Source organism: Labeo rohita, chromosome 7, assembly GCF_022985175.1.
Source record: "Labeo rohita strain BAU-BD-2019 chromosome 7, IGBB_LRoh.1.0, whole genome shotgun sequence".
In the NCBI taxonomy this organism is placed as follows: domain Eukaryota; kingdom Metazoa; phylum Chordata; class Actinopteri; order Cypriniformes; family Cyprinidae; genus Labeo; species Labeo rohita.
Genome location: NC_066875.1, coordinates 14,363,747 through 14,378,823, shown reverse-complemented (window position 1 = coordinate 14,378,823; position 15,077 = coordinate 14,363,747). Strand labels below are relative to the sequence as shown.

General features: G+C 36.4%; 1 protein-coding gene across 1 annotated transcript in view; it reads left to right on the top strand.

Moving 5' to 3' along the window:
* The first annotated feature begins 412 nt into the window (after positions 1–412).
* Positions 413–15,077, top strand: part of sema4f (sema domain, immunoglobulin domain (Ig), transmembrane domain (TM) and short cytoplasmic domain, (semaphorin) 4F) — a 72,683-nt gene continuing 58,018 nt past the window's right edge. The window contains 1 exon segment of the mRNA XM_051114787.1: positions 413–1,109. Within this exon segment, the coding sequence (XP_050970744.1) occupies positions 1,022–1,109 (88 nt within the window). The 5' untranslated portion in view covers positions 413–1,021.

Genomic DNA, 15,077 nt, shown 5'->3' with positions numbered 1-15,077 from the left:
AATTTTGAAATATTGGAATAGAATAAATAGAAGTATGTTATATTTACTAAAGAATGTGGAAAATGTATGATATAATCATAGGCCTATCATTACTATGAGCTTGGCCATATGTGATCTTGATCGAGTAGACTAGAATCGGTTCTTCAAAACAAAATATTTTCTTTCCAGTAATAAAATTGCATTTTATAAAGAAAGAATAAATGGTGTGTTAGGCTATCGCTCTTTGTTTGATGTTGCTATTCAATATGTAGTTAGGAACAATTGTTTATTTGCATGATTGCATGTATTTCTGCATGTAATTAGAATCAGAACCAGAAACGTTAAATTCCTTACGATTCCTTTGAACTCAACGCGCTTTACCTGTTGTTGTGACGTATTCAACGGGGCGGGGCACGCTAGGACTTGACTGAAGCCTCCGCTGCCTATTAGAGATTATTGAGGCGGCTGGAAAGCGAATTCACGCTTTTGGTTTTCTTTCTTAGGCTGGTACATTTGGTTTTCTGTTGTGTATGTTTTTGAAGTCTCACACTGGACATATTCAGCTATCATTTACTCGGACAGGAATATCGGATGGGCATACGGGACAATTGAATTTGTGTTCAGCACGGGCTGGAGGATTTGAACGCCAGGCTACAAGCGCTTCTTCGGCTTTAAGCTTCCGACAGCGAATGTATTACACATTGGATTCAACTTCGAGAAAGTTTAACATTTGCTCGGAAGCAAGCAGATTTTGTTTCTACCCATATTGTGGGATGCGCTGAATTGTGCTGGAGAATATTTCGAGACTCAAAGAAAGATAACATCGTGGACGTTTCGAATTTATGCTCTAATACATGAATATGCTGACTTTAAATTAATTTAGTAAAACTAAGCAGCTATATTTCATATCTTAACTATTTTTAATCCCCTTCAAATCTGCGTAGCCAAATCTACAACATTATTTCTATAATGACCTGGAGCTGAGATTGGAAATAAAGGACTGTCTCCGAACTTGTAGAAGAGCGGTTCGGATCGTCGGATCATGAAGTCAGTAACCGGTCTGTTTGTTGTAAGCGTGTTGCTGTGTTCAACGATCACATCCTGGAGCGCGACTATCACTAGCTATGGAGGTGAGTTCAGTTCAACTGATAAAGGAAAAAGTAATAGCTATTAATGACATCTGTCATTGAAATATTTGAAACACGGAGTAGCATTACTCCAATAGAAAATATTTTAATAAGTCAAATAAGTGAAAAAGTGTTTTTTGCGTTTTTCGAAACAACGGAAAGTCTAACCTAGCTAATAAGCGGGAGGCAGGTGAAAACCTGTGCGTGCACACTTTCTAATCACCATATAGGATTAGAACACATGACAAGTATAGTTTGGTTTGTGGAAGCTGTCGATTTTTTTTTATTATTATTTTAGCTTGGTGCTTTGTGGAATCGTAAGCTTTATACATCTTTAGTGTTTCTATGTACTTTTCTTAAGACGAGTCCTATAGGCTACATTATGATTCACGAATGTTAGATAGATACCGTGTGCAGCTGGACAATAACAATACAGTAGCTATGCAAAAGTAGGCTACCACATGTGTTGCAATAAATTTATGACATTAGCAGGTAAACAAAATATGCAGTTTACTAAATGAACACATTACTTATTACAGTAATATTAAATAGGTCTATACCAATATGTGGCAGGTAAACCTTTAATAAAATTCTATACATACATACATACATACATACATATATATATATGCGTGTGTGAGAGACAACATTTGGGGTAGTCTTGTTTCCTCCAGCGTTGTTTTTCTGGATTTGTAAATGTGAATGATGTGTTTACTCTTGTGTTTACCTTATTTTTCCGAGACTCTCTCACTTTCTCAGCAGTATACTTTGCTCCTCGTGCAGGTAGTCAGACTTGCACATTTATATGTAGACTACCGTGAAACAGCAGTTGACAGTTTGGGGCAGAATGCATAATGCATATTAGACAGTCATATGTGCTTTCCATAGGCATGCTGGTGCTGAAATTATGTGAATTGCCACCCCTGAAAGGAAGGTCAGAAGAAGATTTACTTAAAAACACTACAGCACCTTGAACACCCGTCTTCACCTGTGCACTGTTTAAACAGATTCTGCAGTCCACTCACTGGCACGTTTTTTATGACACTGAACACTCAGTCACACTTTACAGGTGTGCTTTTTGCATGTTCTGGTCAAACACATTCTGTTCAAAGTTCTTTTTTCTGCCAGTTTAATGTCATTTAAGAGTTTTATGTACAAATAGTTTTATAAACTTGCAGGTGTGCCACTGTACTGAATATCCGCACTTCACAACATAGTCTGGTCTGGAATGCTGTGAAAGTGTCGAGTGATATTATACTAAATATCAGGAACATCTTTTGACCAATTAAATTACAGTAGAGCATTGTTGCATGAAATGTATTATATAGTGGGACCTGCACTGAGAACATTGTCTTAGCAGACTGCAGTCTGTTATTTGTTTGGCTGCTGCAGAGAGAGTGATATGGAAGGCCATGATCGTAATACTTAGCTTTACTCCTGTGAATTTAATACTTCAGTGCAGTCCATGTGCGTCTGGCTTCACTGCCTGAGTGTGTGAAGGAAAATCCTTGGCTCATATGGGTACACTCGAACAGTGTTATTTCTAAGACTGCTCACATGAAAATGATTAGGAGCTGAAACACAATGGTCACCATTTCACACATTAATGTGGCATTGTGAAGCGTGACTGAATCAAAATCTCCTGTTTTGGAAACAAGCTGTAGACAATGATGAACAATTTGTAGAATTCACCTAGTGAAGTGTAATGAACATATTCATCCTAACTTCATGTCTGTAGTAAAAAAAGGAGTCTGAACACAAACATCAGAACAAAGTAGTTTGAAATATAAAATGGAATGCAATAGGAAACATGGAGAAACAGCAGTAATAAATAAAGGAATGTAAAAGCAGACAGGTTTAATAAGGTGAATCTTGTGCCTTGGTTTCGGATATTTCACTTCCACCTACACATGGTCATGACTTTTGCATTCTTCTCACAGCTCACTCCTACAGTGTTATATGGTCTCCTGTGCATCAGCAGAAAACCTCACAGACGTTTTGTGCTGCATTCCTAACAAAGAGGCAATGGACTTTCTGTGTTAAATGTCATAGCTAACGTAAGCAGACTGATGAGAACTGTATTAATTTTCATGGTATAACAATATAACTTTGTGTTAAGAATTTGTAATCAGAGGATGTATAGTGCAGTTTTTGTGTCTAGCATTTTGCCAAATTCTTGACCTTTTGCTTAGTCCTGCATAAATAAACCAAATATTTTCTGTGACACAAGGTGCACAGTTGATCCTATTGTCATGAACATCTATTTTGCCGATGCTAATGTTTTATAGCTGTCTGAGAAGGGGCTCTCTTGGGAATTCCTCTGATTTAATTTCACGTCTTTGAAACACTTTAAAGTGCTGTGTTGATTAGATTATCTTTTTTTCAAGGGTATATTTATGCAAACTTAATATAATAAAAACAGCAAAGCAGGCTAACAGTACACAAGGTCTAATGAAGGTCCTTCCAGGCGTTAGAGGGTAAGACCAGCGTGGCAGACAGCTTGGGTCAAATGTCAGAGGTCACACTGCTTTTGTGAATAGGTTGCTAGTCTGTTTAGGGATATGGCCTTTACTTAAGCTTTCTTGTCTTTTTCTTACACTCTTACTCTTAGTTTCTTCTCAGTTTATTTAATCCATGTTACAAATTGACTTGAATGAACTGATTAATGGTTGATTACTTAACAACCCAGACTGACAATTTCAGCCAAGAAAACACACATTCACAACCTAATCTTAACTGACTCTCAGACAGGGAGGAGAAATCCGTCACTGAGAGAGCCAATATGCCATGCCAATCTATGTTTGCCATCTGCTTGCTTGACCTTTTGTAGTTTGTAATGATGGTAAAATGGCGTGAAGGCACATTTGATGCATGTCTGCACTCAGATAACTTTTTTTGTACACTTTGCTTTTGTGCACTACTTGTCCAGATTTTCCAGCTATAAAACATTTCTGTTTTTAGCCTTTCAGTATATAAAACATGACTTTATTTGGAATCTCACTATTGGAAATTTCACATTTTTCAATACTGAAATGTATCTTGATATTGTGCTTAAGTGTTTTGAGGATCTTTGTTGTTTTGAAAATCTGTATAAAACCATCATTTACAGACAAAGCATTATGAAATTGTTTATTTATGCTTTGCAATACAGCTGCTGTCAGTTGGCTGCTTCATCTTTCAACAAAAGTTTCTTTGCAAACTCTCCATTACACAGTTCCTTGCAAAACCCCAGTAGGGGTGTGCTGTAGCGCAGTGATGTGTTGAAGGCAGTCATATGCAAATGTGTTTGCCAGTGTGATGTCACAAATCCCTCAATATGCAAACAAGCTGTTTTGGAGCTTGGCTAAGTAAATGCTTTGTTTATAATCACAAGGACATTTTAAGCTAAGAGGCAAATTTTATTTCTAATGTCATGACCTCCTAAAGAAATATATTATGTTTTAGACAAACTGAACAAACTTACTATCATGTTTAACCAATAGAGACAATGGGAGAATCAGTACCTGTAAGGCCGAAAAAGCAGAGAAGTTCTGAGCGTAAACATTGTTACAACATATACAAGTCCTGAGCAGTGATGTTAAAGTTGCTAAAGCAATTATGGATTGTGTAAAACTCTAATCTGTGTGTAATTTACATAAAACTCCAAAACGACCATGCTGATCTTCCTTAAATAATGGCAGTGCACCGTCTAATTATGGTATTGCTGCTTAAAGTACATGAAATACAGTGATGCTAATGCCAGATAAATACTAAATGCATATTTGAAAGCTACTGAATGCTTATTTTTGCTTATAAATACACTGTTTGCTCATTATTGTCATAGTTCTGTCTTTACTCCAGTGCCTTTTACTAAAATGTATGACGCACACGTCACACACCCATAAGACACATGGCATCATATAGTACTTTCAATCCATTAGTGCTCAAGCTTAACAATCAGATTAACTTTCTGGTACAAAAGCATTTTTGTGTTGCAGAAGGCTTGGAGTAGATCCTATCTCCTGATTTATCAGAATTACAAAGACAGATGTTTCTGTCACCGTCTGTTCTCTGGCACACACACCCAGGCAACCGTCCCCAGAAGAGAATGAATGGACAATAATGCACTGTCCTGACTCGTCAGTTTGTTCAAGTAAGAAATGGTACTGAATATAAATCTTTGTTGGTCCTAGAACAACATTGTTATTAACCAACTAGAAGTCCTGCTTGGCAAAATCACAGCTACCATCTTCTGAGGTCATTTGTCTGCTCTGTATCATGAAGCAGCACAGGTGACATTATTGTTTAATTCTTTATAGCTTATAATAAAGTTGTTCAAATTGTTCCAGAGTATTAACTGATTTCTACAGCCCAAGGCAATAATGCAGCTACTAGGTGTTTATATTAGCAGTCCTTTGAGCTTCACTGTGCCACACCTGGAGATGTAACGACCTGTTTCTGTGGTGAAGTGTGGCATATACACACACTGTGTGTGTGCTCCCTCTGGGGGAGGTGTGATGGTCCCTACTGTGGCAACCCTTGCTAGAAGAGCTGAGTAAAGACTGCTGCACCCTCAATAAAACTCACACTGCAGGGTGGTAGGAAACAGCTCTCTGTGTCTCATTAAATGTTTCATGCGCTTATTTTAATGAGTGTCTATCTGTTTTCCTCAGCCTGGTCTGTCTGGTACAAAAGTGTAGTATGTTTCTGTGTGTTGTAGTCTGGTGTTATAGTCTTTGCAGACAATAACTAGCACTTACAGCATGCTGTTCTGAAGTTTGGGATCTGTAAGTTTTTATTCTATTTTAGCATATTTTAAAATGTAATTTATTTGAGTGCAATTTCAGCTGCCATTACTCTAGTATTCAGTGTCATTTGGTCCTTCAGAAACCATTCTTTTATTGCAATTTTGTGCTCAAGAACACTTTCAATGTTGAAAACAGTTAGAAATAAAAAAGAAATCATTTTAAATGTGTATACTGACACTTTTCATCAATTTAATGCATCCTTGCATTGCAAAAAAACTCGTATTGACCCCTTACTGAACTTTTGAATAGTAGTGTATATCTCTCAATGGAACACATTTAATTACCTGCTCTCATTGGCCAGTGACTGACTCGGCTCATGAATATGTGATAAGCCATTGTGATTGATGGAGATGCTGTGGGTCAGCGGGAGGAACAGAGTCTAGAGCTGGAGAGCTCTGCACTGATTGGAAAGTATTGATCTGAGAGAAAGATGGGACATGATGACACAGTTCAAGGAATATGTGTGTATTGATCTGTTCTTAGATATTATTGAGTTAGTTCTGAATGTCGACCTTTGCTTGTAGTTTGTTTGATGCACTCTCTGGCATACCATTACTTTTTCACCACCATTCTTTCTTTAGTCATGCACTCACTACTCTTTGGGGAAAGTGATTTTTTTAAACCCCTCAGACTTTGCCATCTTCGTCCTTCCTGTTTCTACTATAGACAGGAATCATACTTCAGTTCATGCACCGTGTTGGAGAGAAGTAGGGCTAGGTAAAAAAAACATATTATGCCTGCACTGCTTTTTTAGTGGTGCCGCATGCTACTGCTGAATATACATTCTTACGGCAGTTAATATTTTACCCAGGTTCACAGTCTGCAATAAATGTGATGAGAAATTTTGTTTCAAAGAAGCAAGAATACATGTTTTTCTGTTAAGTCCTTGCAGATTGCATTCCTTAAAATACAGCGTGACCAGTGTAGTCTGTTTCATGATCAAATGATACGAATATACATACATACATGTACACATAATAGACAATTTCTTTAGTAAAACAGGTAGTTTTTCAATTCAAATGAAGCCTGCGGTAAGCATAAATTATTAATACTTTGATGTTTTGTTCTAAAACGCAAATTACACACACTCATGCTGAAAATTTTTAAGGAGTTATGTTTATTTCTGAAAACATATGTTTCTAATAAGTAACTAGAAAAGACAGTTTGGGGTGTAAGTGCGTTCAGTTTATGTTGTAGAACAAAATGTCTAAATATCATCAACTTATGTTTACCACAAGCTTTATTGTGCTCATATTTTACACACCACTCAATTACTGCGCCACTGCATCTGTATGTCAGTTGGTGACCATTGTATTAAACATTGCAGTAGAGATACATTGCTTGGCAGAAGATTTTTGTTATTGATAAATTATTACATTTTTAGTGCTGTATTTTTGTTTTATATCTTGCAAGCTTTGTAAAACCAATAAGTGTTGTGAAATCTTTTTACAGTGATTTTAGTTCCCACTTCATGCTAAACAACACCCATTAGCAGTTCTAAAATCACTGTAAACCATGGATTCTTGGGGTTTATTACTTTATCACACTATATGTGATTAAAATGGATATTCTAAATGAAAACATTCAATGAAATCAAATGAAAATTGTTATTTGCGTCAAATCAAATAACAGTTTAAATCAAATCAAACTGTGAGCTTTTGAATAATCAAATTAATAAAAATTTTTATCTGGAAAAGTATATTGATAATCAGACCTCGTGATCTGACTTTTTTTCGCCTGGGGGACATTAAAAAATACCATACAGTTACAATGAAGGAAGGACCTCCTAGGAACCACCTAGATCATCCTGGTAAACATATAGAAACAGCAATTGCTCATATTTTATTCTGAAACTTTAAAGTTCTAGGTAAATTGAATGAATTACAATTCTCTCTCTCTCTCTCTCTCTCTCTCTCTCTCTTCCCACTTGCTGTATCATTGGTTCTTTCTCTCATTCTGCTTTTTTGTGGCTAGTTGGTGGTGTTGTTTTCGGGGTCTGCTCCAAGTATGACTGTGCCAGCAAGGAAACCCATTCAAACCCTTAATGGCAGGATGCAGCCTTGAGAGAACAAAGGAAGACTGGAGTTCTCCCTACACGCATGCACACACACACACATACACACAAACATGACCCCCCCCCCATTTCAATCAGAAAAGGCCTGACCTAATGGAAATCACTGATTGTGCTGTAGAAGTGGAGGTGAAGGTAGAGGATATAAAACCCATGCCTTGTTAGGTCCCTTCTCTCTTTCATCCCTTTCTTTATTGCTGGCCTGTAATTGGCCACTGGAGGTGGTAATTAAAACAGGATGGCTTGTGAAATACTGAAGAAGGTTAAGCTGTCAAAATGGAGGTTTTCCTGGTCTCATTGCAGGTTGACTGTTCATGCTGATCTAGGATCAGCCCTTCTGACCCTGAGATCTGATCAGTGTGCAAAGAAAACCACTAAAGACTCCCTGTCGTGGCCATATGGGGAGAAGTGGATGCTGGGAAGTCCAGATGCAGCCTGAGCTTCTGTGCGGTGGCTGTAATATAAAAAGAAAATGGGAAAAAGATGCAGAATGGTTTTTTGCATATGTTTCGGATGGCTATGCAACAGATGTCACCCCCTTTCTCTCCTTCCCTATCTCATCAAACTAAAAGGTTGAAGTATCACTTTCGAGTGAGCAGAAATAAACCTCAGACAAAGAAATGATTTTGATGCATGTCTCTCTAGAGAGATTCTTTCACAAATTGAAATGATTTGGAATGAAGCCAAGCGGGGCAAGGAAGGAGTGTTGCAGGAAGCAGAGTGTGTATGTGTTTCCTGCTCTCTCTCTGTTTCTCTCTCCTCCCTCTGGTGCATGTGTGGCTGCTGCTCTGGTTTTGGTAAAAGCAGCGTGGTAGAAAATCATTATTGCCTTGTTCCATTATGGTAATTCAAGTGTTGTGTTTTTGCAATGTAAAAGGGTTTCTGAGTCAGGCACGATCGAGAGATGCATAGAAAGAGGATGAAACTCTAAAAGTGCACACAGCCTTTGATCTCATACTTTGACTTTACTGATGGAAAATATTAACCAAGCTGAAAGCTTTGTGATATCATGAGAGGGACTGGAGTTAAAGAACAGAGAGTAAAAGAACAGAATGGAGGGATAAGGCAGATAAGTGTAACGGAGAGGATCGAGAGTGTCACCAGATGAGACTTTAACGGTGTGAGGTTCGGTTTTGTGCATTATCCACTAATAGGATTGCATTAGAGGGGTCTGTCTCAGTGTGAGAAACACAATTTTTGCCCAAAAAATGATCAGTTCTTTCATGTGAATCCCACAAAACCTGTCAAGAACGTTTATTCTTAGTTCAAAATTAGAAATAAGAAGTGATATTTTGCTGAAACAAAATTATGCCTATGTTTTCATGACAGTTAAGCAAATATATATATATATATTTTCATGATTTTCTTCATTTTAGTCGCTCTATCAGTTTCGATGGGAGGGGAGAGTAGACAAAGAAAATTCAGTTGGTTTGTGAGGGCAAAACTGCGATTCTGCATTAATGTTCACATGTCTAACAGTCAAATATTTCAGTGTATTTCACTAAATAATGCATTGGTTTCCTGGCTACACTTTACCACTTTTACTGATTCATTGGAACTTCAGCTTGTCTATTATATTACTGAACTGTGAATGACTCGCCATAAACCACCTGTTATACATTTCCTCTAGCCTGTGTTTGTCTGTCCTTGTTGGGGAAAGCTAACATGGCACTTCGCTGGTCCAGTTTTGTTTTTGTTTTCCGCTCTGTGCTTACTGGTTAGTCATTCTGTGAGCATTAAGGAGCTTGAGGAGTCTGTAATTTGTAGTTTGTAAGCCCAGTAATATCATCACTATAGAAATTCAAATGCATCAAGGATTTGAAGGCATTTGTCAACAGGAGACAAGTTAAGTTATGTGAGTATACAACTCAGTCTCTCACAGTCTCTTTCACGCTTTAATGACAGGAAGTTGCTTTAGATCTTACCTACTGCCTATGAGCTGTTCATAGCACGTTGCACATAACCTATTTGTATGCAATGACTCATGATTTTATGGATGGTATCAGGCTCCATAAAATATACAACATCTGAGACAAAAGAACAAATATATGCAACTTTGCAAAAACTCTTAGTTTTAGAGTGTAGTCGTTTTCAAATAATCATACATTGTTCCAGTTAGACCTGTCCTCTTCTTCTGTAAAAAGCAACCAGTAGTTTAGGTGACCTGTTTCTCTAGTCAACCTCCCTTTAATCTGAGATATTTAAGTTCATGCTTCACCAAGTGGAGAATTATGGGCAAAAATTGCATACTGAGTAGAGAAACTTAATTTGTGGCTGTTAAAATGTAGTATGTAATGTGGGTTTTAAAGTACTATGAATAAAATCAGGATGTACTATGTCAGACATGCTGTCAGTGAGATACTGTAAGGTGTAATCATCTCTTATGTACTTTTCGTCTACAGTTTTACAAATACTGTGAATTGGGACATACAACTCTTATCACATATTGTTTTTTACCTATTGTATAGTATCAGAACCCACAAACAAATTTACTGTATTCAAAATGTTCTCCTCTATCAATGCAATACTCACTGTAAGATATTTGAATATTCAGGAGTCTCTAATGATTTAATTTGAAGTCTAAACCGTTTGTACGATATTAAAGGAGAAGTCCACTTCCAGAACAAAAATTTACAGACAGTTTACTCACCCCCTGTCATCCAAGATGTTCATGTCTTTCTTTCTTCAGTCAGTAAGAAATTATGTTTCATGAGGAAAAAAAAAATACAGGAATTTTCTCCATATAGTAGACTTCAATGGTGCCCCCAAGTTTAAACATCCAAAATGCAGTTTAAATGCAGTTTCAAAGGGCTATAAACAATCCCAGCCGAGGAAGAAGGGTCTTACCTAGCGAAACGATCTGTAATTTGTGAAACAAATTGACAATTTATATGTTTTTTAATCTCAAATGCTTGTGTTGTCTCGTCTCTGTGATGCGCATCAATACAGTTAGGGTATGTCGAAAAAAAACTCCCGATCTCGTTGTCTTTGTCAACGTCAAAAACGCTGTTTTACCCTTTATTTTTTGTAAAGGGCATTTGATCATCTTTGCATGTTCACTTTGTAAACACTGGGTCGGTACTTCTGCAGCAATGTAGGACGATTTTGAAGTTGGGGAAAAAAACGAGATGGGAGTTTTTCGACATACCCTAACTGTCTTGACCGTATTGAACCGAAAAAAAAAAGTTAATGCAGACTTAGACAAGACGAGCGTTTGAGGTTAAAAAGTACATAAATTGTCAATTTGTTTTGAAAATGACTGATCATTTTGCTAGATAAGACCCTTCTTCCTTGGTTGGGGTTGTTTAGAGCCATTTGAAGCTGCATTTAAACTACATTTAAACTGCATTCTGGAAGTTCAAACTTGGGGGCACCATTGAAGTCCATTATATGGAGATAACTCCTGAATTTTTTTCCTCAAGAAACATAATTTCCTATTGACTGAAGAAAAAAAGACACAAACATCTTGGATGACAAGGAGGTGAGTCAATTATCTGTAAATTTTTGTTCTGGAAGTGAACGTCTCCTTTAATAAAGTGAGGGACTCTCCTCAACAACAATGACCTCATCACAATTCTAGGACATTAACTGACACAAAGTAACAATAAACGTTCAATAAACATTAAAACAAATGCTAATGGAGTGTAAGAAGAACACGCCATATGCACACAAGAGACAGAGGTCGATCGCATCAATTTAAAAATATATAGCAGATCAGCTTACAGATATATAGTGAGTGTCTATAAGCATGTGTGATTTAGACTCTGTAAAGCTTAGCATTGCTGTATAAACAGTGATGATGTCACTCTGAAGATGTACAGCAAGGAAAGTCTGAAATAAACCAGGTAAAATTTTGACTGTATCTTTTGTTATGACATTTAGTCAAATATTTTAAATAGGGTAGTTTTATTTTAGCCACTAAAGCATATTTTCTATAGAGGTTTGACCATATATGGTGTTTGGGCTTGAGCTGCTCTAAATGACTGAATGCAGACAATTGTGTTTGTTTTACATGTACAGTTTCAAAGGCTGTGATAGTGGACACAGGCGGCAGTGTTTTACATCATTCTCTCTCTCTCGTTAGTCTTAAGGGCTCTCAGTATAAGACGTAAGAGCTCATGTCCAGAGGTACCAGGCAACCATGCTTGACGACAGTCAGCTGAGATTTGTTTCTGTGCTTGTTTGTTTGTGTGTTATAAATATAGCCTCTGAAATATGGCACAGCTTGTTTACTTGAAAAATTAATGTTTCATTTGTTTACTTCTGACCTACATGTTTGAGAAGGAGCAAACAAGAAACACTTTAAACAGTCAAATGAGAGTGTTGCAACATATCTATATATCAGTAACTAGTAACGTTTTTAGTCAAAAGTCCACAACAAGCGGACATTTGACTCAAAACGTTACTAGTTACTGTGTGTGAATGTGTGTTGAACAAGGGGTATGGTGTTCCCTTTTACATTTTAACACCCATAATTCAACAACCAAATTTGCTGTGGGCGGGGATACAAAAAAAAAAAAAAGAGTTTCAGCAAAAGAACTGGAAATGAACAAAGTCTGCCGGATGACACAAAATAATGCAGAATTTTTCTGACAAATGAACAGGAATATCTGGATCCAGAAATTGCAGAGAAAGAGTACACATTGTTCACTTCCATATTGTAACAATACAAATGCATTTTAGTTACAATAAAATACATATATATTATGTGACTCTTTATATTATAAATATATTATATAATTATAAAAATATATTATAATTATATTATAAATTAAATTATAGAATTCATAAAATTCTTAGATAATATTATTATTTATTCTATAATTTTAAAATTGATAATATTATAATTATCAATGGTTTTTGTATGTTATTTTATATATTTCCTTTAATCATTTTGTACTTCATAATTGTTATACAGCTTTTAATCTACAATATAGGCAGTTTAATTGCAGGTGAAATGTATGATGAGGCATGAATATGCATGAAAGTGTTTTCACTTTCAGCACTGATGTTGAAAGACTATATGAAAACCAGCTTTTTAACCATATGAAACCAGTCTACCTGTATGTGTGAAGTGCATAAATATTTCTTAGTGATTAAAGGGTGTGTGTGCTATATATAATATAATAGCTCTGAAGAGTTTATTCATCACATCCTGCCTTTATGACACATGCACAATCTATGGCCATGGCATTTGAAGGTGAAATTCAAGACATACTGAGAGAAAATTAGGCCTGATAGAAGGAGTGAGAGAGACAGGAAAAGAGAGAGAGGTCAGATGTTGGTCCGTGGTTAATGCGTTTATCTCAACTATGTTTGTGCTGTCAGATGTGTGCCATTGTTTTGTCCAAGGACACTAACTGGGAAAGTCAGTGCACTGCTGATAAATTTATTCGCTGCTATTCTACTGTTGAATGAGATGTGTGTGTGTGTGCGTGTGTGTTTGCTACACTGAAAGAGCATCTATTCATTCTCCACAGTGACAGAGAGACACACACTGATGTGAAGTGATCTCCCCTTAAGGGGTCTTACAGAAAGAGAATGAGAGCAAAAAGAAAGACATGCAGGAGGAAAGCAGGATCTAAAAACAGGATTTCAGACACTCCTTCATTTAGATAATCATCAATAATTAATAGATGAGTAAATGCACACACATACTGCTTTTTTAACCTGATAAGCAAATATTTTTGAACAGGGCCTTTTAAATATATTTAAAAAATTATGCTCCTTGGATTAGAGTGTGTGATAGAGATTAACAAACAATGCCACAGTGTGAGTGGGTTTGTGCGCCATTGTTAGTAGTGGAAGTGAGCCTTTGGCTCGACATTATCAATGTGTGATAAAGTGCAAACAGGAACGCAGCTAAAGTGTAAAAATGACTGCTATTGACTACACACACACACACACACACACACACACACACACAAAGTAAAGGCTACATTACAGTATTTCTAGGTCACTCTACAATTTGGCCTTCATCCCTGAATGGGTCCATGTTGTTTTTGGTGTGGAGTTGTAAAGTCCTGGCCAAATAATGAACTTGGCTGACGTGTTAAAGTCTTAATTTACTCACCTGTATGTTATTCCTAAGCCATCAGACTTTTGATTATCTTCAAATGAAGATATTTTGAATGAAATTTGACAGATTTCTGTCCTTCCATTTTGTATGCTCTGTGTATGTACATTGATCAGTGTTTATACATGAGTAATGGTGTTTTTTTGTACTTTATAATGCATCTGAAGTTTTGGGTGCATGCACTTCTAATGTATCTACAATAAGGATGAGAGAATATTAAAATAAATTCATTTGTGTTTAGAAGATGAATGAAAGTCCTATGGGTTTGAAATGTCTTGAGGGTACGTACCTGATGATAGAATATTTATTTTTGGGGTGGGCTGTCCCTTTAAGCTGTGTCTGAAATTGCTTACTGAGTATGTACATGTACGTGAGTATGTACACTGAGTATGTGCATTTGATTTTTTAATATTTAAAGTATTGAACTTGCATCTCAACCGTTAATATAAGTAACTGTACGTATGTTCTATTAGTATGCATTTATGCAGTATGAATACAATCCGTTAAAAAGTATCCCTTTCTCATATCAATTCTTGCCAGGGAATAATTCAATAAATGTTATAAAAATTGTGTTAAACAGTGTGTTTTCCAGCTAACAAATACATGAAGTCATCCGCTTATGTTACACATGAAATGAAACTTAATAAATGAGAAACTATAAACTTGAATCATGCCACCCTCGTACAAACAAAATAGCTATGACCTCACTGTCATTAATCTTGTCATAAAGAGACTCTGGGCGTGTACTGGTCTGTATACGCACACACACTCATACACAAACCATTGTTCAAACCACATTGACTTTGCCACCTTCTAATTTTGTATGTTTTTTACAGTTCTTTCATTTTTTCCAACACAATAAAGACTAGACTCTAATGTTTATGGATTATTTTATTACCAAAATTTATATGAAAGTTCTGTGTAAATAAACATCCTTCGCTGGTGAAATATAATATCATCTTTGGCAAACAGATGCATTGTGTATTATAATCTGCTCATCCTTCATAGGTTCTGTTTGAATCCTGGTTCTTGTCAGT